At 41.9% G+C, this 27,448-nt stretch overlaps 1 protein-coding gene across 2 annotated transcripts in view; it reads right to left on the minus strand.

Moving 5' to 3' along the window:
- stab1 (stabilin 1) overlaps nucleotides 1–27,448 on the minus strand; it is a 189,713-nt gene that overhangs the window by 12,898 nt on the left and 149,367 nt on the right. For both annotated transcript variants that reach the window (XM_085457297.1, XM_085457298.1), the window contains 2 exons: nucleotides 11,383–11,532; nucleotides 10,881–10,985 (listed from right to left, as the gene is read on the minus strand). In XM_085457297.1, coding sequence (XP_085313423.1) covers nucleotides 10,881–10,985; nucleotides 11,383–11,532 — 255 coding nt within the window. The remainder of the gene's footprint in view (nucleotides 1–10,880; nucleotides 10,986–11,382; nucleotides 11,533–27,448) is intronic.

Here is a 27,448-nt window from a genome sequence, read left to right on the forward strand (position 1 = left end):
TGTCCAAAGAAGAACTCTGAAAGGCCTCCAGAAAACCTGGAGAACTATTGCTCAGCTCATATTAATAAAGGTCTGGCTCATTTAAATCAAAATATAAAGAAATGAGAGGTGCCTAAAAAACAAAGTGGAGTCTAACATAACATTTCTTCCACATTGGGTCCCTGGGATTGCAGATCAGACTCACTGGGCAACTAAAACAGCAAATTTATTTCTATTAATTTGAATTTAGATATTTCATATGCTCCTTGCTTCACGCATAATAATTCGGTAGTTTCATATTTTAACTTAATAATTGAAATTTGCAGAATAATGAGTAGATAAAGCTTTAATATATTTACACCTGCTGTGTAAAACAAGCCAGTGGTGGATGGTAGCAGGTGCTTTCTTTCACAATGAAACTATCCAGAGCCAGCGGCTGGTCAGTGAGCTTTTTTAAACTTCTCCTCGTACCCCTGTTTATTTTAAACGATTATTTAAAAGAAAAGAAAATGTTATATATTCTAACTGGATGCCCAAATGATGATGACACCAAATGTGATCCTGTTAATTAACTGACATGAGATTTTTTTCTTTAGTTGGAGATTATCTGTGGCTATAACCAATGCTAAGCTACTCTGTTGCTGTCTGTATAGTCTTACACCATAACATTTAACTGAGACATGACACTGTTTCTAATCTTCTGATCTAACCCTCAGCAAACTTTTTTTTTAAATGTCAGTGTGACCTTGAAGGCTGATTGTGGTCTCAGGCATTAATGTGATTCTGGAGGTCACACAGCTGAAAACAAGCTGAAGCTCCTCTGATAGAGAAGGAATGTGTAAGCTGCAAAGTGAAGAGAACTAAGTGTCCTTCACAAGAACTCCGACAGCATAAACACGTTTAGATAATCTACTTTTTAGTGAACACATGGACATTCTAATAATGACGGATTGAATTTATATAGCGCTTTTTGAGACCTCAAAGCGCTTTACAATTCCACTATTCATTCACTCTCACACTCACACACTGGTGGAGGCAAGCTACAGTTGTAGCCACAGCTGCCCTGGGGCAGACTGACAGAAGCAAGGCTGCCATATCGCGCCATCGGCCCCGATGCAGGTAACATGAGCATCGGCCCCCTCTGGCCATCACCAGCAGGCGGTAGGTGAAGTGTCTTGCCCAAGCACACAACAACCAAGACTGTCCAAGCTGGGGCTCGAAACGGCAACCTTCTGATTACAAGACGAACGGCCAACTCTTGAGCCATGATCGCCCATTCTCTGAGTTATTTCTCAAGCAGCAAGAAATAATGTGTGCTGTTGGATTGTTATGCAGTGTTTCAGTGTTTTATGAAATCATGCAGGAAGATGGCAGAATCTGGAGAAAAAGGAGAAAGCTACACATCATCAGGCTCCAATTACATCGTTTAGTTCTTACATTTTAAAGAAGGAGCCAAATTGTGTGCTGACAAATACTGTGTTTCTCAGTTCTTTATCAGGATTTTTATAAGGATGAACACACGCTTGCTTTTATCCTGAACAATTAAACAAGTATCAGTAACTATACTGATATTGTCCAGGGATATTGTCCACATGTTCTGTGTGGCATTTAATTTAATTTGTGAGCTGCCATTTAAACACAAGCTTTTTTCCCCCCTTTTATTTAAAATCGACATGCCTTCCAAATACAGAGAAGTGGCAAACGGTGGTCTGACCTTTCTCCTTTTCTCCTGAAAGTTCTGATATTATGAATAAAAATATTAAAGTATCAATAAATATATACTCTCTCTATATTTTTATCTTATGTATATTTACATAATGATAAATATTCTATAGAAATACACACTCAAAAATATTAAGGGAACAATCCTTTATCACAGCATAACACAAACTCAGTTAAACCTGAGGGATATTGATCAGGCCAGTTAGAAACACAAACCATTACGAATCTATTTTAGGTGCTTTGGTGCAAATGAAAGTGACAGCAGGTGCACCGGAGAGGCAACAACAAGCCAAATCCCACAAAAGGAACGGTTTAGCAGGTGGTGGTCACAGACCATTGTTCTCTCCTTATCTCTGCTGACTGATTTTCCTCTCATTTTGCCTTCTAGTGTCCTTAGCACTGCGTGTAACATGAGATGATACCTGCATCCCATTCGGGTTTCACAGCTATTCCAGCTCCTGTAGGATAAAACATCCATATGCACTATTGCAAAACGGTTGCTGTGCCATTTGCTGTGTTTTCCAGTAAAGCCTCAAAAGTGTGAAGATACCAGGAGAGAGACTGTTACATGATGATAGCTCGAAAGGGCCATAGAAGGGCCTCAAACCTGCAATATGACCAGTATCTGCTCCTTTGTGCCCTACAGCCCTACTCGTGTGCATGTTTTTGACCAACACCTCCGAAACAGGCTCCATGAGCATGGCATTAGGGCCTGACTCCCTTAGTGAGATCTGTGCTCACAGACTAGCATCCTGCTGCACCATTTGCATTCACCTGAGTACACCAGAACTGGCAGGGCCGCCACTGGCACCCTGTTCTCTTCACAGATGAGAGCAGCTTCACACTGAGCACGTGTGACAGGTGTGAAATAGCCTGGAGACGCCATGGCATCTGTTACAGAGTTTTATGGATAATATGAGACTCAAAAAAATCTTAGCACTGTACAAACATAACAAAACGCAATTGAATCAGTCTTGTAAACATCCCAGTGGTCCATGTCTACTGTGGAGAAGAGAGGACATACTGATTATAAATATACTGTGGGAATAAACAAGAGGGCTCATCTCACGCAACACCATCCTAAAATAATATACATTAAATCAGCTGAACCGACTAAAAACTTCAAGTGTTGGACACACTCAGCTTGACAAAGCTTCCTTCTAATTCAGAGCAAGCTAATGCCTCAGTCATGAGTAAAAATAGGACCTCAACCTCCTTGCATCCACAAATAAACAATGAATAAATATATTGGTAGTGCCTGATGATTGTATTGAATTTTCTTTCCCATTCTGTGACTGACTACAACTTGCGATGACTACATGGTTGCCCAGAGCTTGAGGGGGTTGCACAGTCACGCCCACGATTGCACAGGTCGCCTGATAGGAGGCAACCTTTCTGAAACAATTGCAGTCTGACTTGGACAGACTGCAAACACCCTCAGAGAGAGATCATCAGCAGTTTGCAAATACTGACATACTGACAAGCAGCCTACAGGAACAAAGCAAGGACTCAGAACATGGAATTAATTGAATTCTATTATGCCAGCCAACCCACTAAGAGAGGTTATATTAATGAGCAGCAGACCAACATCAACAATGATCAACAAGCACTTGGTAGCTCTGTGCTACGATATCAATAAAGGAAAGCTACTACTGAAGCTGAAGATCAATATAGACACAATGAGTACGGATATAATGAGGTGACCCTGTTACAAGATGTCAGTGTAACTGAATTATATGATGCCCAACCACCTGCAATCACTGCAGCCACTGAGCCGAGGATGAAAATTGTGCCTAGACTCGATGTTGCAAGATATAAAGATAAAATTACTCTCCATCAACACTATTATTATCACTGAGACAAGCAAGTCCACACTGCTCTTCTTAGGCCTCAACCCCCTAAGCTAGCTCATCACAAAGACTGGATGCAGATTAAATTACTGGATGGACAGCAGCCTCCTAACCTCCAGCTGACAGCCACCTCGTCCCTCTCCTCGTCTCCTCTGCACCCAACTAAGAGCCAGCCGGCCGCCAGTAGCATCGAGTGTGTTCAAAGCCTGAATACAAGCCAGTAACTGAATCTGGAGAGCTGATTTTTATTTTTCACATCAACATTTTGGTTGTTAGCTTAGAGGAAATTGTAAATATTTATCCATACGAATTGAGCACCTGACAGTAGTTAAATAGGAGTGAGAAGACTCTTTTTGGTAATAATCTTTTCTCTTGTTTATTATTTAAGAACACAGTTTAGATATTTGCCATTTGTTTTCTTTCTGTTAGGGAACAACAGGGATCATTAGAGGTTTTTGTGCTGCTGCTCTATCCAGCTGCGAGAAGAACAACACAAATCCTTGCTTCCAATCGTCTTCCTCACCAATGCCAGATCCCTCACAAATAAAATGGAGGGGCTATAATTAGAGATTTATTTAACCGCTTTGTCCGGGAGTGTTGTCTACTGATTGTAACTGAATCCTGGCTCCATCCAGATTTCCCCGATGTCTTGGTAGAGTTACTGGGCCAGACATTACACCGCCAGGACCGCAACAAAGATCTGGTTAGGGAAGGGCCAGCAGGCTCTGTGCTTATCTGCTTCAGGATTGGTGCCGTAACAGTAGAATTACAGATGGTCACTGCTTAGAGGCCATGTCTATTCAGGGCAGGCACTTTGATCTACCTCGCAAGCTAACGGTAGCCATAGTACATTTACATGTCCCCCAATGCTAATGTTAGCTCAGCACCCAACCACCTTCAACTTATCATCAGTAAACAGCAGACAGAGCCTCGGAGGGCGTCGATATTGTTGCTGGGACTTTAACAAGGTATCTCTGAAGTCTGTATTCCCTAAAATCTTCCAACATGTTAACTGTAACTGTACCAGGGGGATCAGGACACTGGACCATGTGTACAGCAACATCAAACAGGCCTACAGGGTAACACCCCTCCCCCACCTAGGACAATCTGACCATCTCTTCTCTGCTCCTCATTCCTGCCCACACCCCCCTCAGGAAACAGCTCACTCCAAACACCCGGGTCATTAAAAACTGGCCAGATGATGAGCTTCTCTGAATACAGGGCTGTTTTGATCTGACAGAGTTGTAAAACATCAAACACCAGGATCTGGAGACCTTCACTCAGTCAGTCCTTTTCTACATTAAGTGCTGTGTAGAGAATGTAACAGTAACCAAAACCATCCGTGGTTTTCCTAACCGAAAACTTCGGATGATAAGTGAAGTACAGGCTCTGATCAGAACTCATAACTCTGCCTTCAGGCTGAGGGACTGTTCTCTGTACAACACTGCCAGAGCCAACCTGAGGAGGGGCATCAAACAGGCAAATGAGGCATACAGGATGGGGAGGCTTCCTCACTGATAACAACCCCCGCCAGATGTGGAGAACTCTCACCAACTACAAAGGCCAGAACCCTCCAACCCCCGACAGCAGGTTCAAACTTGCTGTCAGGGGCTAACCTCAAAGCCTTCTTTGTTCGGTTTCAGACCACCCCTCCCCCACACACAGTCCACAGAGGATGCCATCACCCTTCACAGAGCGCTGAGCCATCTGGAGAACAGGAAGAACTACATGAGGATGCTCTTTGTGGACTACAGCTCAGCAATCAACACCATAATCTCAGACATCCTCACCACCAAACTGGACCACCTTCAGAACCCCCCGTCACTTGCTCCTGGATCAAAGACTACCTACCTCCCCCCTGACTGTCACTCAGCACCGGATCCCCACAGGGCTTTGTTCTCAGCACCACCGTGGTTAGACTCATCTCTGATGGAGATGAGACAGCATACAGGGCGGAAGTAGAGAACTTGTCCCACTGTTGCTCAGAAAACAACCTGAAGCTGAATGTCCTTAAAACAGAAGAACTCATAATAGACTTCAGGAGGCACAGACAGGTCCACTCCCCTCTCATTAAAAATGGACAATGGGTGGAATCTGTCTCCAACTTCAGGTTTCTGGGCACCCACACCTCTTCCAATTTCACCTGGACCCACAACACCAATGTCCTGGTAAAAAAGGATCAACGGCAGCTGCACTTCCTCCTTTTCCTAAAGAATAACCTTGACCAGAAGCTGCTGGTGGCCTTCTACAGCTCCTCAGTGGAGAGCATACTCTCCTACTGCCTTGGTGTTGAGTATGCTGGAGCCACTACTGAGAAGAGGACAGCTGTGCAGTGTGTAACTAACACCACCCAAAAAAATCATTGGCTGCCCTCTGCCATCGCCAGATCCTCCTGTCTCAGGAAAACCAGAGCCATCATAGGTGACCCCTTGCACCCCGCTCACCACCTGTTTGATCTGCTGCCCTCTGGTTGGCACCTCTGGTCAGTCCTAGGGATGGGTACCGGCTCTGACATAAACGGTAGTAACCAGACCAAAAAGCAGCGTACATTTCGGTGCTTTTTTTTTTCCTGAGATGTCATGCACTTTGGATTCCAGCCAATCATTTTACCTTTGCGAGCGTAGTAGGCGGGCCCAGGTACGTACGTTCTTTTAGAGCAGAGCTACAGATTAAAAATGCCCAAAGTGAAGCGGTCAAAAGTCTGGCTGTACTTCACAGGAGGTAACTCCTCGAATCTGATGAAACACCTGGCGACGTATAGCATTTTGTTAAAAGCCGAGAAATGCGCCGTATTTGATAGCTTGCTGCGAGACCTCACATCGTGCACATCTACTGCGCGTGGGTTGCCTGTTATATGACCCTGAGTTAGCAACATCCCCCAAAAACCCGAAGAGTAGAGTCCTGGCCCCTAGCCCTGCCAGTGTAGCAGAAACGATGATGGATGATGATGGCAGTAGCAGCCGTTCTTCTCTGTGTCAGTAGCTTAATGTTGTTCGTGTGTAATGTACGTTGAGGAGGCTAACCACGTTATTAAATTAATGCACGTAAGGTGAACTAGCAAACACCGTCGTAGTTACATGCAGCTGTCTTCTTGTTTGATGGCAGATACTCCCTTCACCCTGGCCAAAAAGGCTAAAATGACCAAAGAAAAAGTGAAAAACAGCTAAACATGAGAGGTTTTTGGACAAAGTTTGTGTTTTTTGTCCATTGTTTAAGCACTGCTTCCAGCCAAGAGTGATACCATAAATCCCCTATAGCTGCAGAAAAGGCCAATATTGTTATCTTTTTACAAAAAAACAGCTGAACATGAGAGGTTTTTGGACCAATTTTGTGTTCTCCATTCTTTAAGCACCGGCACCATTTCAAAAGTACCGGTTTGGTACTGGTATCGGATAAAACCTAAACGATACCCATCCCTAGTCAATCCCACACCTCCAGACTCACAAACAGCTCCATCCCCTGGGCCATTCGGACTGTCAATAAACACTATCCCTTCCCATGACACCATGGAGAGTTTCTACCGTGAACAGGTAGCAGTGCTTCTTTTTTCTTTGGGCGTAATGGCATAATGAAGGGTGTGCCTTCAGTGCTTCCCTAAGGAGTGCACATCATAATCTAGATATTAAAATCTTTCTTTTCACCCTTACTGTCAGTTTTAATAACTCAGAGAGGACATGAAGATTGAGATCAGTACAGTCTTGGATTGCTATGAAGTAACACACAGACTAATCATTAATTAGTAACAGCGGATGAGCAGCTGATGTTTATTTTACTCAGTGGTGCTAGAAATTAGAAGCTGTGCAGCAGTGAGGTTGAGAGATGTGCGGTAGCCCTGCAGCAGAATGCTGAGGTACAGCAGTGTGTCTGCACCGATGTTCGTCTGTGGATGTGGATCTGCCTTTTGTTCTTTTGTTGTGTCAAGATGATCCCATTATGCTTTAATAGTGTTAAGCTCTGAGCTCTGGAGAGTCCAATCCATGACTGATAGTGCTCCATTGTGTGTTTTTTCAATCCAGGTATGCTTTTACTGCATTTTAAGTGTGTTTGGGATCATTGTCGTGCTTAAAAAATAAAGTTGCTGCCAGTCAGATTATTTCTAGATGGTATTGCATGTTGGATTAAAATCTGACTTCTTTGAGCGTTTGGTTACCGGGGTGTATGTGAGCAGGTTGTTGAATTTACGTGTGAGGAATTTAATTGAGTGAGTGGCCATGAATACCTGCGCCTATGAAATTATTTAATTTCTTGTGAAATCATTTTCTCTCGTGCGCCACTTTTGACACAAATATAATTCCATGATGCTCCTCTTTTGTTCAGCTGGCACTGTATATTTATGTGTTACTACAGGCTACAGTAATAGAGTGCAACATTAAATCTCCCATCACCCTCCTCTTCCTCTGCCAGCTGCAGCTGTAGGGCCTAAAACTTATTTTGGTTAAAACCTCCCACCTTTCCCTCAAGTGCACACAGACACATGGAGTCAGGCCTCTTATCTCTGAGAAGAGGCAGGCAAGAGGCTGCACATCCCAGGAAACAGGGGAGATGTTGAAGAAGGCTGTCTAATATGAGGATTTGTGAGTCTGCTTAGGATGTCAGCTGTACCTGTATGTGTGGCATGATGGATGGTGGAAAACTCCCTGTGTGAACTGAAAGGGTGTAAACATGGGGAAAACCCATCCGGGGGAGGGGGGGGGGGAGTAAACGGTCATGCTTTCAGATTCGGTGTGTGTTCATAAACCTCATTCTACTGAAGGTCCCAATATTTTCTAAAATGCAGACTAGTCGACTAATCTTAAGGAACTAAACAGTCAAACTAGACGATAAACTAATGAAAAAGCTTAAATATGAAAACCGTTAAAATCATTATTTTAAACATTAGTCAAATTTATAAACATATGCACACAGTCCCAGATTAGTCTGCTGTGTGAGGCTAACATTAGCAGCCTTTTTGCAGGTTATTGCTGGATGAGGCTTTATATTTCAGTGAGACAACCGTTCATTTTCTGCAATGCACAATAGCGCCAGATCAGTGAGCTGCAAGCAGCTAACTGGTGTTGTAAAATATGAAAGATTTGTATCTTGGTGCCAAATAGTGAGCGCAGCATTGTTTAACTATGTCGTCCAGCCATTTGCAAACGTATGGCAGCCGCAGTCCACCACAACACAGTGCTCAGAAAAACTAAAGGAACACTTTGAAAACACATCAGATCGCAATGAAAAGAATAAAATCATGTATCTTTATTAGAGATGGACCGATCGGTCCGATACTGACCTAAATTACTGGATCGGATATCGGAGAAAAATAAAAAATGTAATCCGATCCATTAAATATCACGAAAGCACCTCACAAAACTTGCAACACGCCGTAACTCACCTCAGAACGTTAGCACGTCGGAGCAGTATGCATCACGTGATAGAGCGGCTGTGGCATGCGGGACCTGTGGTGGTCTGGATAGCATGTGGAGCTTCGCTAGCAACCCGGCATTTCATCTCCGACAAAGTTATCCCGAGAGAAGTAAAGCAAGTGTGTAAGTCCATCTCTGAATGTTTGTAAAGCATTCCTGCGTTAAGCTTAACAAGCGACTGCTTCTTCTTGCTGCTACTTGATCATGAAACTGCTTAATGATCAGCTGATCGGCTTTTCTGTCGCGAGTCCGTGTCTCTTGTTTGCTTTTGGCCCACTTTGCACCAGAAAGAGGAAACCAGCGGCTGAACAACAGCAGCACGTTTAAGCTTGATCAGCTGTTGTTAGAATGTATTTAATATTACTTTCTACTCCAGGATCTCTTTCTACGTAGCTGACGCTGGTAACTGTGCAGGGGCGGATCTAGCAAAGTTTAGCCAGGGGGGCCGATAGGGCATTAACAGGGAGAAGGGGGCACAAAGACATACTTTTCTTTCTTATTCTCATTTAAAATGTCTAGCTTTTAATAAATAATTATCCGAATCTTACACCCAAAGTTTTAATTTGATGCAAAATGAATAGAAGTCCATTATTGTATATAGTAACTATTAAGTCTAATATATATACCCTAGTAAGCTATAGTACTTTTTCCTTTGGGAAGGTACCATCTGTGCAGTCTGCAATTTTGTTGAAGAAAGATGTTGAATCTATTTAATATTTCTTGAAAAATAATTGATTTCTGTGTATTTTTTTTCACACTGCATCAAATTAAGGTTGATTACGTCGATTAAGCATCATGAGGTGGCGCGTGAGGGGTGGTTCCCTATTTTTTATTTATTTATTTTTGTTGTTGCTGGGAGTTGGAACCCTATTAGTTAGGTTGCTTAATATTTACGCTAAGTACTCTTTAAAATACCAGAATAGGGAGGATGGTGTAGGTTTAAGTTTATTAGATTGATCAGTATTACTGAACTATGAAATATTTTTTTTTGCATACAGGTATAACAGAATAGCTTTAGTGTAGTTCTTGTTTTAAACTTGAGTATGAACTTATACAAAATGCAGCAAGATATTTAAAAAAACAGTTTTGTTGATTTAAAAAACACTATATCGGATTCATATCGTATCGGCAGATATCCAAATTTATGATATCGGTATCGGTATCGGACATAAAAAAGTGGTATCGTGCCATCTCTAATCTTTATCTATGGTTACCTACATATATGGACTGGGTAATGTGATAGGAACAGAAAGATGCTACACAGTTTGATGGAAATGAAAATGATCAACCTACAGAGGGCTAAATTCACAGCCACCCCAAATTCAGTGTGAAAAAATGATACAGCGGGCTAGTCCTGTCATGGTTCCGAGTCTGTGGCTTAGAGTTCTGCTGTGTCCGAGTTTTGAAGTTCTGTTAAATATCTTTAGGTTGTTAGGTTCACATTTCATGTATTATTCCGGAACTCCTGTTGTAACTTTCTTGTCTCAGTTACTCTCCTCTTATGTCCTGTTAATTTTAGTCTTGTCTCTGTATCTCTCTGTGGTTTCTGATGTCATATTGAAAAAAAGGGGAAAGAGCTAAAACAGTCAAACCGAGGATGACCTGAGGGGCTGCACCAAGAACCAGTGTAAGACAGATATAAATTATTTTGACCTCCAAGTCATGCAGGGTCACTCTAGATTCTTTTGGTGCTTTTTTGTAGCCTTTATTTTCGTAGGACAGCAGAGAACAGACAAGAAAGCTGGAAAAAAGGCCAAGAGGAAGACCTGCAGGAAATGGACCGAATGCAGATTGGAACTTGGGCCTCTTGGCATATGGGTCGCCTGCTCTAAGAACAAAACCTGTGCACACAGCTATCTGAGAAACACTCAGAAACACAGAAATTTGTTGGATCTCTGTTTAAGATAAAGTACCTAAGACTTACCTCAAATGGCTCAGCTAAGGCTCTAGAGCTGACGTAGAGAGGGTTGGGGATGGAGACCAGTGTGGGTTTGGGCCTACCTCCTGTTGCACCATCCTCATCCTCATTCTGTGACAGAGAAAAGATGACTCAGTATTAATCCAAGATAAAACTAATAACAATTCACAGCTTAAGTATGTCTTGAAGGGAAAAAAACTTTATTAGCTCATCAAAACCTTGTAAGTGCTTTTTTAGCATATTTAACTTAAGTTTCCATTCATGCATTGTTTTTATGACCCAGTTAAATTTATTTTGACTCCCCATTCATTTAAACTGGAGCTTCAAAATAACTGCCCAGAGGTGTTACCAAATCAAGTGGGAAGACATAGCTCTAGAGGGACTTAGTTATAAGTAATTCTGGTGGGGAAATAATCTATGAATCGCATGCAGCTAATGAGGCAAAAATGTAAAAAAATAAAAATACTGTAACCAGGACAACAAGGAGCATTGTGTGTGTGTGTCTCACTCTGAAGTAGTGGAAGCGGAAGGCATCAGTCTTGTGTTTGAAGACATAGCAGCCGAGTGCAGCCAGTGCACACACCAACATCAACGTCACCAAGATGGCCGTCACTGTTGTGCTTGAGTGGGCGTGGCCTAGGGAAGTGTCATGGTAGCTCTGCAGAGGACGTGAGGAAAAGACAAGAATCAGTAAAATAAAACCATCTAATCCTCACCACACACATTTCTGTTTAGCTCTAATCACTATGACAACACTTTGCTCCACTGTTGCCATGGTGACGTGATTCTGCTGGGTCATCATGACCAGCTTCATTTTCCCAGAGGATGATAAAAAATTTAATTGATGGATTAAAGCACAAGGATTTCAGTTATTGTGAAGGTCGCACATTGACTCATTACACAAACACTATGTTGGTTCACACTGAAGTTGTTGAATAGGTCCCCATACATTAGAGCTTTTCAGTGTCTGTGTATTGCTGGTTTCAACTTAAATTAGTTATCTGGAAATATCTGTGTAGTCCTTTCTGGTGTTCTCCAGTAGAGCAACACCTGTTAGCAAAGTGACATCATATTAAAACCCAAGCTTTTAGGACCATCCATCAATCCATCCAACCATCTGTCTCTTCCGCTTATTCTCATTGGCAATTCCACATTGGTAACCTCTTCTCCTGAGCAACTCATGCTGGAGATAAGAGATGAGCAAACACTAAAACATAACCCACTGAGAAGTTAATTATCTGAAAATTGGCAACAACATTTTCAGTAACTTGTTAACAAACCGCCTAAACTCTTGTGGCCCATTTTGCTAGCTTTCTCACCTTAGCAAACGGCAATGTACAACAAAAGAAAATGTCACATCCACTGGCACAAGCATCGTTTTGGTGTTGTTTCAGCCGGCTGTGCACCTCTTTGTTTTTGTAACCTTGTTTGTTGCGAGTATATAATAATGATTTCTTTGAATCCCTGCTTGTAATTTTTTGATTAAATTCAGTTTTATTTATGTAGTGTCAAATCACGACAGCAGTTAACTCAATGTGCATTATGTTGTAAGGTAAAGACCCCACAATAATACAGAGAAAACCTCAACATTCAGAGAACCCCCGATGAACAAGCACTTGGCAATAATGAAAAGGAAAAACTTCCTTTTTAACCAAAGAAACCTCCAGCAGAACCAGGCTTACGGAGGGGGTGACGAGAGGAAGGAGGAAGACACAATAAAAGGCATACTGCAGAAGAGAGCCAGACATTAATAACAACTAATAATCAAATGGAGAGTGGTGTATAAACACACAAAGAGTAAATAGTGAAGAAGAAACACTGGGAAGCCAATCTAGGTCTATTGCAACATAACCCGGGAGAATCACCTCATTTACTCAGTATCTGGTTAGATACTATATTTCTAAGATTTTTAGGGCTGACTAAATTAACCTCAGTTTTATCTGAATTTAGAAGCAGGAAATTAGAGGCTATCGAGGACTTTATGTCTTGAAGACATTCCTGTGTGTCATCTGGCAGATAAAAGAAGGTATCATCTGCATACCAATGAAGTCTGTTGGACTGTATAATTAACCTTAGTATGTGAAGAAGACTCCCCATTTACTTAAATAAACTGGAGTCTATTAAATAGAAGTAACCACTGCTGCAAAGTACATTTAATACCTGAGGTAGGTTCAAATCTTTTTAGTAAAATGCAGAACAAGAACAGACATGAGTCCACTATCAGAGGCCATAAGAAGATCATTTGTAACCTTCAGTAAAGCTGTTTCTGTGCTGTGATGAGCTCTGAAGCCTGACTGAAACTCTTCAAATAAGCAATTCCTCTGCAGATAATCTGTTAGCTGTTTTGCAACTACTTTTTAAAGAATTTTTGAGATATAGGAAAGTTTCAGATTGTCTTGTAACTAGACAAGACTGTTGGGCCAAGTAATGGCTCTTTAAGTAATGATTTAATTACTGCCACCTTAAAGGCCTGTGGTTTCTAACATTTTAATAGAGATAGATTGATCATATTTAAGATCGAAGCATTACTTAATGGTAGGACTTCTTTGAGCAGTCTTCTAGGAATGGGGTCTAATAGACAGATTGATGATTTGAAAGAAGTAATTATTTGAACTTAATTCAGAAAGATCAATTGAAAAGAGAGTCTAAATAAATATCAGAAGCACTGAAAATAATAATGTGTTACATCTAAGTAACACAGAAGTAATAATAGAAGATGGCTAAGCATTTGTTGCCTGTTTTCTCTGAGCTACTTGAAGAGATAATGGTGATAAGAAAAGTCAAACCATACAGCAAGAAGCATCCCATCTTGGGAAACTTCCTGTCAAACAGTGGGGATATCCCTTAGCTTCCTCTGAATGCCACAAATGGAGCTGTTGGTAGAGAGGCACCTTTATCCAAAACCCCCTCTATCTTTGTTGACCCGACCCTCCGCTCCAATGCAGACCTAGTATCTCTGAGAAATGTTCCAAGGCAGTGGTTTTTCTCATTGAGTTTCCTCAACACATCTTCTATACTAAAGGCTTACTAACTTGAGCTAGAACATGATGTGACAGCTAAAACAGATACCATATTGTGGGAAGTAAACTGAGTACATCCTCCATCACCACAAAGTGGTGATACAGGCTACTGGGAAAGCCTCATGGTTTTTTTTTTTGGTTTTTTTTTCCTGTCCCGTTTGGCTCTTTTGCCATCAGAATTATTGTCTAAAGGCGAAGAAAGATGCCCAACGGATTTACTTTACCAAATGGACCATCCCAGCCTTGCCGTAATGGTCTATTTGATTCACATTTTATTGTTTATTTTATTTTTTATTTTCACTTGCTAGATACGGGACAGACTTGAATGAGGAAAAGAAAGGGGAGAAATAAAGAGGGAAAGAAAAACAGCGGAGAAGAGGGACGGGGATAAAGGGCAAAAAACAAAAACCAACAAAATAAGCAGACAAAAAATACATATATCAATCCCCTGGATCACCTGTTGAGAAAGAAAAAAGAAAACAAGCAGAAGAAGACGAGAGCAATAGAATAAACAACATCACAATTAGGGCTGCTCAATTAATCGAATTTTAATCACGATTACGATCTGGAATTTCAACGATCATTAAAAATGACTGAGCCGATTATTAGCCCCTCCCTCATTTATCCGCGACACCTTAAAGGCCGGTCCGTGAAAATATTGTCGGGCATAAACCGGTCCGTGGCGCAAAAAAGGTTGGAGACCGCTGATTAAGAGGACCTGAGGGAAGCTCGGAAAGCTAAGCAGAAGTTATTTGGAGAGTGACTGCCGTTGGTTGAATAGAGAGTTTTAAAAAAAAAAAACTTCAGTGGTGTTGCACACCATTTTATATTATTTTTTAAAGTCATTGTTAACCCTTTAAAGCCGGTCAGAGCAGCAAGCTCCGTTTTGCGTAACTATTTTTAAATCCCTGTAGAACCTGAACCGCGTAAGCTAGCGCAATAATTTGTTTTGCATATGAAACCGGAGGAGTTGTACTTACATCTTATGCCATCAGCTTGTCCTTGGTCATGGTTTCGTTCCACATATAGCTTTGCAAAAATTGCATAAAAAGCGCTTGCAGGAACAAAAACATAATATTCCAGAAACACGCTTTGCCGTTCCTATCAGCTGTTCGTAACACTTCCCACAGTGAAATGATGCACATGCTGTTTTCTTTGCAAATTTGCATCATAGGATTGTTTTTTGTTTTTCCTGCAGTATATAAAAATTGTTGTATCTCCAAAATAAAACTATGAAGACACTCAAAATAAATTTCCTGTGGTGGGAAACTATTTTTTGCAACTTTATTGTATTTAAAGTTTTGAGGGATAAGCCTCTTAAATTTCTCCAAGTAGAAATATATGTAAACAAAACAAAAGCGATTTTCAATTTTTTTTGTAGTTTATTGCACTTTTTTGCAATTTATGTAATTACTATGGACTTAATGCATACATATTATTAAAATATGGGCTATAACAGTTGTATTGATGTATAGCAACTTGAAATGCTCCCACAAATGGCACTACAACATGTAAAAAAAATAATATAAGCTCTGGTGGACTTGGTTCTATAGTAGGTCTTAAAGGGTTAAATAAATATCGTCAAATAATCGTGATCTCAATTTCAGTGAAAATAATCGTGATTATCATTTTTGCCATAATCGAGCAGCCCTAATCACAATGATATATGGAAAAATAACAGTAAATACTAAATATTAAACATTATTGTGCAGCACGTAATATCGACAGCGCACAGTGTGCTTTGAGGTAGGAGCCAAAAAGGGTGTAGTTTGTGTGTGTGAGCACCCGTGTGTACACCTGTGAGCATGAATGCGCTTGTTTTTAAAAGGTTCCTTCATGTAATGATCTTCTAGAGGGTGTGGGAAGCCACAGCCCCATCCACCAGGGCATGAAGCAGGTATGGAGGAGAACACAAGAGACCAAGGAAGACTAACAGAGGGGCAGCTGTGCCACTATCCCAGAAAGAGCTGACGAGAGTCCCAGATGAGGGGTCACTCAGCAGCCGCGGAGCAGAAGCCAGGGGGGTTGCAGTGACGTGCCCGTGAGCTCCCCTGGCAGCCAGCTGTGCCAGAGTGAGCGAGCCCCAGGCCGAGAGGCCGAGTGCACCCCACCCCCGAAGTGGCCCGAGCGAGCCCCAGTCTCCAGGCCCCGATAAGCAGCCACCAAGGAGTGAGCCGGTGTGTACCTGGACGCCCATCTCCGGACACAAAGAACCACCAACGCACCGATGTCTGAGGGAGTCCGCCACTGGCAGGGGAAGTGGTGGGGGGAGATAGGCCTCCATACCTTAGAGGACCTGAGATGTCCCCAGAGAGGTGGCGTCTGATACCTGACCTGACATATGGACACAGACAAACAGGCACACACAGATACAAACATCCATTCCCACCCTAATGCTCTCATATGCAATTACTCAACACTCAACCAACGTGGAGACAGACATAGAGAGACACTGTACACACAATCACACTCCCCAAGCGTACTCTAAGCCCCGGCCCCACAGAGCCCGGGACAGCCCACCTGACCCCACCACAGAGAAAAACTGCACCCACCCAGTCATCCACTCATCTTCCCGACTACAATAGACGCCCAGGCTGAGATCTTCCTCCACCTCTCCTGTATCTCCCCCTCCTGCAGAGTGAGTTCCTGAAGAGAGGAGAGCTCCCCCTCCCCCAACCTCCCCCACCAGTTGAAGAGCCCCCCAGGTGGCTCGATGCACCGGCAGCACCCTGCGCCAGGACTGGGCCCCCATACACCCACCCGCCCACAACCCCGGCAACACACCAACCAGGACCCAAGCCCCCGAGGCCCGGCCAGGGCCCCAGCCCAGAGACGGAGCGCCCCCAGAACCTCACGCCCGTCCCGGACCCACCCAGGGGCAGCCAGGCTACCAGGTCAGTAACCCACGTCCGTCAGCACAGACCCTCCCTAGCCCCGCTGCACGCAGCCACGAGGAAACTGTCACCTAAGAGCCAAAAGAGCCCTTAATAGGCCATCACCGCTACCCCGGGTTGAGCCCTCCAAGGAAGATGCTCCTGGGGAACCCCCCGACACCCTAAGCCTGTCCCTACCCCCACACCAATCACGACAGCAAACCAAACTATGACCCCCCCCCCACCCCCACTAGGTGATGGAGCTGATCAAAGGAGCCCAGAGTAATTGATCTGATGTGGTGGCAGAGGCTGTATCAAGACTAATTTAATCTAATAGATAATTTCTATATTGGTTAGAATTAAGATTTGTCAGGGTCCTGGGTCTGAGCGACCCAGGATCCCTGAGCAGTTATGGACTAATATTATAATATATATTTTGTATTGCTGTCCCTCGTTATCCCTGCTTGTATGTGTGTGTGTGTGTGTGTTTCTGCGGGCGCCTTCAGGCCTGGTGGGTGTGGCCCTGCTGGCGGACTGGCCACACCCGAAGCCACACACCTGCTGCTGATCAGGCCTCGTCGGGGGAGCTACTTAAGAGAGTCTTGGAGCTCCCACCAACGCGGGATCATTTCGTGAGACTTCCCGTCAGTTCTCCAGCTGGTCTGTTTGTGAGTGTGAGCTTACCAAGTGAACTGAGGGTACTAACTACTGCCTCTATTTTCCCAGGAAGGATTGCTGGATGAGAGGGCAGCAGACAGAGTGCACTGGCACGAGGGAGCAGACACATGGGCACAAACACGGGGAGAAGACACGGAGTGGAAGTCGGGAGCACACGGGGATGTATTATTGTTGTGTATCAGTTCCATCACTGTAAATAAATGCACTGCTTGTACATAGAGCACCATGCCGAACCGTGACAAGATTATTTTTATTTTTCCCGTTCATGAGGACAGTTTTCTTGGCTATGCATAGGGCAGTGAAAACCATATGGGCTATATTCTTTTCTGTAGTGACATTATCTAAGCTGCCCAACAAACACACTAAAGGGGAAGTTGGAATGTTATATTTCAGACACTTTGATAAGTCTTCACATATCTCGCGCCAAAACTTCTGAACTGGTGGACAGAACCAAAGAGCGTGGATATAATTGTCCGGTGTATTGGTTTGACAGTGTGAGCAGTTGTTGGTAGACGTAAAGTCCATCTTGAAGATCCGATGACCTGTATAGTGCACTCTATGTAATATTATGTATTGAATTAATTGAAGACTGGGATTTCTAATTAGATGAAAGGTTTTTAAGCAAATCTGAGACCAGAAGTTTTGGTCTAAGTCAACTGATAAATCCGCTTCCCATTTTGCAATAGGAAGTGACATTGATTCATCTGTTTTATAAAGCATTCTGTATATTCTGGAAACTAATTTGGGGGTTTTAAGAGTAAGAAATTGAACCACACTTGGGACAGCCTCATGTTCTGGTTGGGTCCCATGGTTCTCCCGGAGCAGGGACTGATTTGGGGTCACCTACGTGAAGACTAAGGAAAAAGTGGCACCCAAAGTCTGCATACTGGAGGCATGGTTACAGAAAGAAAAAGGTTTTTAATATGTAATTTCAACAAAATTAAGAAAGCACAGATGGAATAACAAGGACAGATACTGAGAGACAGGACTATAAATACACATTTATAAACAGTGCAGAAAAATCAGGGAAGCAGTGAGGTAAGAAGACAAAGACAGGAAGTAAAACAAAAGATATACAATGTGAAGCGTATACTAAAACAAGGAAGGAAGGAAAAACATAGCTAAATAAAGACAAGAAAACTTTTGGGATGGGGAAAAGGTGAATAGGGGCGAAGAGGAAAGAGTGTAAATAAATGAAGAGTAACAAACAAACAAGCAAAAAAAACAAGAACACACAGTCCAGCCATTTATCCTTTATTAAGGACAAATTAAGATGACTCAGCAGGTATTAAAATAACTGTAGAGAGAGTAGCAAATCTGTCCAGATCTAACCATCATGTTGTGGTATCTGTCTGATGTATTTCCACTAAATGCCAGAGAGTCTATTAAGACTGTGAACATGAGAAGATTTATCAGAGTTCACGCTGTTACTCTGGACAGCCATCGTTCACCATGCACTGATTTCTGCTATGGCAGCATTGCACATCACAACAAACATCAGAAACTGCTACAGGTCAAACTGGGATAACCAAACACTTTGATTCTAATAGACTTACCATATAAAGACTTAAATACCTGTTAGTCGAACAACATTAAGGATTCAGACAACCCCTAATTTATCTCTCTGTAGAGGACAGTGAGGGCTCTGCTTAAAAAATACCTAATGCTGTTAGCACATAATAGTCTGAAAGAACCCTATTATTTAAAATATCATCAGATCTAGTCCCTTTATTACCTTTTTCTTCAATCAATTTTTGCATAATCTGCAACATTAAAGAAATATTATGTCATGCAGAGGCTGAACTGGGAGAAAATAACCCAGCTCAACTGGGTTACACAACATTAAGCCTTGTTTATGGCTACTGCATTGGTTGCCACACATGACAAGTGCCATAATCATTTATACTGATAATTTAAGCACACTGGACTCATTGCAGCCTTCTAATGCAGAATAAGTGTCCAAAAGTAAAAACAAAACAGCGTCAATACTGTTGCAGCATCTCCATCACTTTCATCTAATAATCTCTAAGCTTCCGGAGCGATAGATCATTGAAGTGATGGTAAAGAACACCTGCAAACTGGCCGTGCTTTGTGCGCCAAGTTACAGAAACCAGCTTGGCAGGTGTCAGCAGTTGTAAAGTCTTTTTGGGCGCACCCCAAAGGGAGAAGCTGATAAAAGAACAGTAGGATCCTGTGTTCAGAGTTTGATTCCAAACGTCATAAAACATTAGCTTCTGCTGCACTGATCTCGACCTGGTGTTAGCAAAACTGGGTTTTATTTTACTTTATTTATTCTTGAGGGGTGGGAGTGTTTTTTAGTGTGAAGGGTGAAAACTAACGTTCATAGTATAATTAACAGGAAACCAGTGATGTGTCAAGGGATTTAGGTAACTAAACTACACCAGGGAAATGTAGAATTGAAGAATCTTCATTTTTGAATTTTGCACTTTTTAGATGGCCCCTGCACACTGTTTGTCCACCCCAGAAAACAGCTTGTTTTAATAAAAAATGTGGCTGGAGCTTCATTTTGACATTTCATTTTATCTGCTTAAAGCTTGAATCTGTTATTATTCTTCCAACTTTACAAAGTCTGTTACCAGTAAAAACAAAGGACTGCCAGATGAGTTAATCCTAGCCCGCTTCACTTCTTGCTTGCAAACGTTATTGCTAGTTGCACTACTTTATAATCTGCTTCAGCAGCTAAAGATACCAGCTTATTCATAATGTACAAAGTAGAGTTCTATCTTAATTAATGCTTTCCACCGGGTCGTTCCATCTCAAATAATCTAATTTGCAGAACATTTTCTACTTGTCCAACTCCAGTTTAAAAATTTTATGGTCCAAAATTTTAACATATATGAATTCTGTGACATTTCAGCTTCATATATTAAATACTTTTCAAGACATATTTTTTTGAAAAATATATCGACTAACTTGCAGATTGTTTATTCTGAGTTTTTTCACAATTTTAATAATGTGAATCTCCTTGTGATCAGGATTTGTAGCTCTGGCAGAAAAAAGTCTCTAGAATAAAAGTCAATTTATGATATTTGACACTGATCTGCTGCACTTGAGTGTGGTTAGTTGTTTTTGCCTGACTCAAAGCTGTGATTCAGACTTCAGTAAATGCCTGATGGTTTCTAGTGTTTCTGAGAATTCAGCGAACTTCTGTAGATGTACGATAACCTGACCATGCTCAGAGGAGGAGACCATAAAAAACAGCCTGTTTTCGGTTAATCCCTGAGGCTCCACAGTGTCTCTACTCTTACACTTGGGAATATGCTTAAAATAAAAATGTGTTCTATTCAGCAGATATTTAGGAATCTGCAGCTGCAGCAGTGTTTATGCCAGCAGGCAGTGATGGTTTTAAACCTTTAAAAACACATTTGAATAATTTACTGCCTCAAATTAATTAAATTGTGCCTTTTTTTAATTTTTTTAATTTTTTATTATTTAATAAGATAAAACAACCCATGAGAACACAAATAAACCGAAATAAACAAGTAATCAAAAATAAACAAACGGGTGTACCCACTAGTCATATATACATATATACACACATATATACACATATATATACAGGGAGTGCAGAATTATTAGGCAAATGAGTATTTTGTCCACATCATCCTCTTCATGCATGTTGTCTTACTCCAAGCTGTATAGGCTCGAAAGCCTACTACCAATTAAGCATATTAGGTGATGTGCATCTCTGTAATGAGAAGGGGTGTGGTCTAATGACATCAACACCCTATATCAGGTGTGCATAATTATTAGGCAACTTCCTTTCCTTTGGCAAAATGGGTCAAAAGAAGGACTTGACAGCAGTCTCAAAATTGCAAAGCTTCTGAAGCGTGATCATCGAACAATCAAGCGTTTCAGTCAAAATAGTCAACAGGGTCGCAAGAAGCGTGTGGAAAAACCAAGGCGCAAAATAACTGCCCATGAACTGAGAAAAGTCAAGCGTGCAGCTGCCAAGATGCCACTTGCCACCAGTTTGGCCATATTTCAGAGCTGCAACATCACTGGAGTGCCCAAAAGCACAAGGTGTGCAATACTCAGAGACATGGCCAAGGTAAGAAAGGCTGAAAGACGACCACCACTGAACAAGACACACAAGCTGAAACGTCAAGACTGGGCCAAGAAATATCTCAAGACTGGTTTTTCTAAGGTTTTATGGACTGATGAAATGAGAGTGAGTCTTGATGGGCCAGATGGATGGGCCCGTGGCTGGATTGGTAAAGGGCAGAGAGCTCCAGTCCGACTCAGACGCCAGCAAGGTGGAGGTGGAGTACTGGTTTGGGCTGGTATCATCAAAGATGAGCTTGTGGGGCCTTTTCGAGTTGAGGATGGAGTCAAGCTCAACTCCCAGTCCTACTGCCAGTTTCTGGAAGACACCTTCTTCAAGCAGTGGTACAGGAAGAAGTCTGCATCCTTCAAGAAAAACATGATTTTCATGCAGGACAATGCTCCATCATGTTGATGGTGAACAGATCAAAACACTGACAGAATCCATGGATGGCAGGCTTTTGAGTGTCCTTGCAAAGAAAGGTGGCTATATTGGTCGCTGATTTGTTTTTGGTTTGTTTTTGAATGTCAGAAATGTATATTTGTGAATGTGGAGATGTTATATTGGTTTCACTGGTAAAGATAAATAATTGAAATGGGTATATATTTGTTTTTTGCTAAGTTGCCTAATAATTATGCACAGTAATAGTCACCTGCACACACAGATATCCCCCTAAAATAGATAAAACTAAAAACAAACTAAAAACTACTTCCAAAAACATTCAGCTTTGATATTAATGAGTTTTTTGGGTTCATTGAGAACATGGTTGTTGTTCAATAATAAAATTATTCCTCAAAAATACAACTTGCCTAATAATTCTGCACTCCCTGTACATGCATATACATATACATACACACAAATTGTGCCTTTAAAAAAAAATTTTTTTTTAATGTATGACTTGACTCAGCCCTTCTTTTGCACAGCTAGCTCTCATCATGTAGAATTAAAAAAATAGAACCTTTCTCTACCTGAACTCCTGAAAATGGCAGGCATAAAACTCAAGCTCACCTGTATTTCTTAGTGTGGAATATCTGAATCACATTTAAAATTTGTGCATAATTCCAGATAATGAGTTGACAAAAGCTGCAGCTGCTCATTAGTTGGGAGAAACAGGTTGGACCACAACTTGTTAGCTAAGTGATGACGTACTGAACCTGCTTCTTGTTACTTAAGCCGGTATCTTTTTTCAGCTGCCATTCTTAGACTGTACAGGTTTATATTAGCACTATTCACAGGTACTATGTCTTCTATTTTACCCTTGGAGATCATCACTGAACAAAGGTGGTAGCCTATGACACCAGCAATCAGTCACCTACACTGCACCTACATTCAAAAAACATTTTTTTCTTTTTGTGCACTCGTGTTACAATCAGCTGATTTGATTGCATGCAGGACACAAATGGTAGAGCGCCTTTTCGGGAGTGAAGATATGGACACTACTTGTATTAATTTTTTCCACAAAAAGACATGGCGTGATGGTGAAATGCAAACTGCGTCCAGGACAAAAATAAGGCAGCTTTGCCTTTTTGCAAACATCTGCACAGACAGCATGCTAATGCAAAATTAACCAAAAGCAGAGTGATATTAAAGCCGAGAGTATGTGGATCCGAGCACAGCCAGCCTTCAACAGGTAACTGATGAACAGTCAGGTTGCAGTCTCTGCTTTCTAACTGTTCATGTTTCTACAGTAGAATCACTGTGGTGATCGCTTTGAAGTCTCTTTGGGCTCATTTTCAACTTTGCTTTGTGGTGTTGATTATGAGACAATACATTTCAGATCATTTTAGAAATTAGACAAAGAAATAATGTAACGAATTACTCTCTCCAGGGAGTAATTAACAAACTGTATTATTTTAAGAAAAGTAATGAGTACTGAGTAATACATTACTTTTTGTTGAGTAATGATAATGACCCTAACACTGGATGTTCACAACTCACATGAGTCGATGTCTCATAACAGATTCACACAGTGACTCACGTCACCATTAACAGCTCACATGATTATAGTGAGGCAAAACAAAAGGGCTTAAAACTTGAGACTCTCCATTAGTTGTTTTAAAAGTGAAGAAACATCTCATATGAGAGGTTAACCAAAAAGAAGTCCAACTGCCTTCATTTCAAGTGTTTAAGGTGGCAAAAGTTTCAAATAATGAGATCTGTGTGAGCCAAAAGCTCAGGCTTCAATGGATCTATACTGATCTTTTGTTTACTCTGGGATATGCATTATGTCAAAGGAAGGGGATAACAGAAGCCCCACCCACCTGCTGTCCAAACCAGCCATTCAGAAGAAAGTTGACTTAAAGTAAAAACAGGTTCTTTCAGCAGCACCAGGGCGCTATATCAACACCCAGAATATGATACATGAGGACTAAGACAATAATCGCAATATAAAAAAAAAGAAAAAAAAGAAATATCCATATTGTGGTTTTAATACACATAATAATAATAATAATAATAATAATAATAATAATAATAATAATAATACCATAAAATAAGGGGAGATGTTGCAGAGAGCTGGTATGACAGAGGAGCATGTTAGGGATAAGGTCAAAGGGAGGCATGTGATCTGCTGTGTTGACCCTTAAAGGGAGCAGAGAGCAAGAAGAAGAGACAAGCTGAAACACCTTGTTTTAGACAGACTGTGAACTGAAGGGCTCCACTAAGACTCACCATAAGATGAATAAAAATTTTAACTCTAAATCATCCCAAGATACTCTATTAAAGCCCAAGAGCAGGAATATGGATTTTGAAAAGAACATATTCACTCCCCTTTCTCAGCCGTGTGTCTTGTTTTTCCTGTAGTTCCTTCCTTGTATTTCTACGTTCTTGCTTTCTGCCATATTTCCTGTGTCTGCCTTTGTTTTCGTGTGCATTCTGTCTCCCTATTGTCTCCTTGTTTTGCCTCCAGCAATTCAGAACAATGTTACCATAAAGGGAGAAGAGCTAAACCAACTTGCTTCAGACAGAGGACAAACTGATCGGCTGCACCAAGGCCCAGTGTAAGATAAATGAGGATTATTTTGAACTGAAATCACAGTTACTCTTGTAAAGCCCAAGAATCAAACTATGGAACTGGAAATTTGCCTAATAGGTTGACATTAATCTGTTCCATTTTTTTCACTGTCAAAGTTGAGCACATGCGAAAGATCTGAGATGAGAGAGTGTGAAACCACCTTGGCCCACAGTCAGTATGTGGAGAAGTGGATTTAAACTGAGCACTGTGGATTTTGGGTGATTAAATAGCTGTTATTTTGCCAGAGGTTCCATCAAATGATTCTATTGTGACCTAGTCGTCATGATTTGAGTCCCACATCATGAATATTGATCAGAGCTCTGATGTTAACTGACAGAAAATGCAGCAGATTGAATCTTCATTTCCTGGAACCTGTTCCAAGAAACTAAACACAGCCATCTGCTCTCTGCCACTACCCCCCCAGCAACAACACACGGCAGCCTATCAGGAGGCGCTGCACAACAGAGGGGGAGGTTGTGGTGGTGCCTCCTGGTGGCTATGGTTAGAACTGCAGCTCTTCCCGATACAGCAAGCGCCTCATCTCACTTTTAACAAGCAATAGAGAGAAAAACTGTTTCTTCTGTGCAGCAAAATGTTTCTTTACACTCTGAGAGCAGGAGGATTTAGCACTTCTGCTGTTAAACTGGGCCTATTGAGCTTCCCTGTAATTTCATATATATATACTGTTATCATGACCAATGCTCACATTAAACAGTAGGATATCCTTAATTCAATTAAATTTTATTTATATAGCGCCAAATCACAACAAAAGTCGCCTCAAGGCGCTTTATATTGTACAGTAGATCGTACAATAATAGATACAGAGAAAAACCCAATAATCATATGACCCCCTATGAGCAAGCACTTTGGCGACAGTGGGAAGGAAAAACTCCCTTTTAACAGGAAGAAGCCTCCAGTAGGACATATCCTGGTCAAAAATGACTCCAAGGTTCCTCACAGCGTTACTGGAGGCCAAGGTAATGCCATCCAGAGTAAGAATCTGCTTAGATACCATATTTCTAAGATTTTCAGGGCCGAGTACAATAACCTCAGTTTGATCTGAATTAAGAAGCAGAAAGTTAGCGGCCATCCAGGTCTTTATGTCTTTAAGACATTCCTGCAGTTTAACTAATTGGTGTGTGTTACCTGGCTTCATGGACAGATAGAGCTGGGTGTCATCTGCATAGCAGTGAAAATGTGTGCTATGTCTTCTAATGATACTGCCCAAGGGAAGCATGTATAATATAAATAGAATTCGTCCTAGCACTGAACCCTTAATATGGCCACCTCAGGCTGCAATAGTAAAAGGGAGGGTTTACAACATGGTAGTGAAAAGACAGGAGGCCAAGCTGGAGGTGGAAGAGCTGAAGATGGTAAGATTTTCATTGCAAGAACTAGGATGAATAAGATTACATATGAGTGTCGAGACAATTTTGACATGTGCAGGACAGTGACAGTGGATAAACTAAATAAAGGATGTTGAAGGAGTCCATGTACAGTGAGAGGCACAATGATTTGGCTGGTAGAGTGTACAGAAACATCTGTACCACACAAGTCCTCAACTTCCGCACCACCACTAAAGATGGTTGACAATAACATGGATAAGGTCCTGTAGGAATTCAAGTTCCAGGCAGACAAGCAGCTGACCAGACATAGTGATGGTTAATGAGGAGCAGAAGACTGAAGTGGACAGCAACTTAAGGGAAGGAGCACAAGAAAATAAAGAAGAGGCTGAAGGAACAACTGGAGCAGATGTGGAAGGTAAAGTGGTACCAAGTGGTAATAGGAGCATTAGTAGTTTGGAAGAGTGGCGTCAGCCCAGCATCAGAGGTCTCTTTCCATGAAGAGCGCAGTCCCAGGAAAAGTCAATATACCTGAACCCTCAAACTCTCAGACCTCTGGGAAAGGACCCGAACTTCATTCCACACATACCACACACACACACGAGAGGGACGAAGTGTAATTTAACCTCGTCCAAAATCTCCATCCATCCATTCGCTTCCGCTTATCCTTTTCAGGGTCACGGGGGGCGCTGGAGCCTATCCCAGCTGTCATAGGGCGAAAGGCGGGGTAACCCCTGGACAGGTCGCCAGTCTGTCGCAGGGCTAACACACAGGGACAGACAACCATTCACACTCACATTCACTCCTAGTGGCAATTTGGATTATCCAGTTAACCTATCCCCACAAGCTGCATGTCTTTGGACGGTGGGAGGTAGCCGGAGTACCCAGAGAGAACCCACGCAAACACGGGGAGAACATGCAAACTCCACACAGAAAGACCCCGGCATGATGGTGGAATTGAACTGAGGACCTTCTTGCTGTGCGGCAACAGTGCTAACCACTGTGCCACCGTGCTGCCTAGATGAATGATATTTTCAGTTCTAAGACCTAAACAATCTTAGCATGTTTAAGCTAAGATTTTAACGATGCTACCACCAACTCACACTTATTCCATCAACTGCACAGCACCCCAACTTAAAACAGTTGTGCTTAATTTTCTGAAAGGAAAACTGTCTCAGGTATTTAACGCCTAGCACAGAGGACAGCAACCCTTGGCATGCTGCTCACGAGCTCCTGAGCTGTGGCTCCTCAAAGCTTTGAGAGAAAATTTTTTTACATCCATCATCCCCATTTTAGGAGGTTTCTGACCCTGCCCTGGTGCATTTCATGGTGATCTTGAAAGTCACTGAGGCTACGTCTACACCAGCCCTGATAAATTTGAAATAGGTGTATATGTCTGAAAACACTCTGCGTCCACACTATCGTTTTCACATTGTTGTTCATCCACATTGAAAAAGCCGCAAACGCTTATGTTCCAGTACTGCGCATGCATGAGACGCAAGACGATTCAAACTGCCTCATTTCTGTCTGCTGTTTATTTACTTTCCAGCTCTTTGAAACGTTGCGGCAAAATGTCGAGGA

The sequence above is a fragment of the Copadichromis virginalis genome, linkage group LG5, assembly GCF_057382275.1.
Source record: "Copadichromis virginalis isolate Kocher_CV1m ecotype Utaka linkage group LG5, C_Virginalis_male_GT1.1, whole genome shotgun sequence".
In the NCBI taxonomy this organism is placed as follows: Eukaryota; Metazoa; Chordata; class Actinopteri; order Cichliformes; family Cichlidae; genus Copadichromis; species Copadichromis virginalis.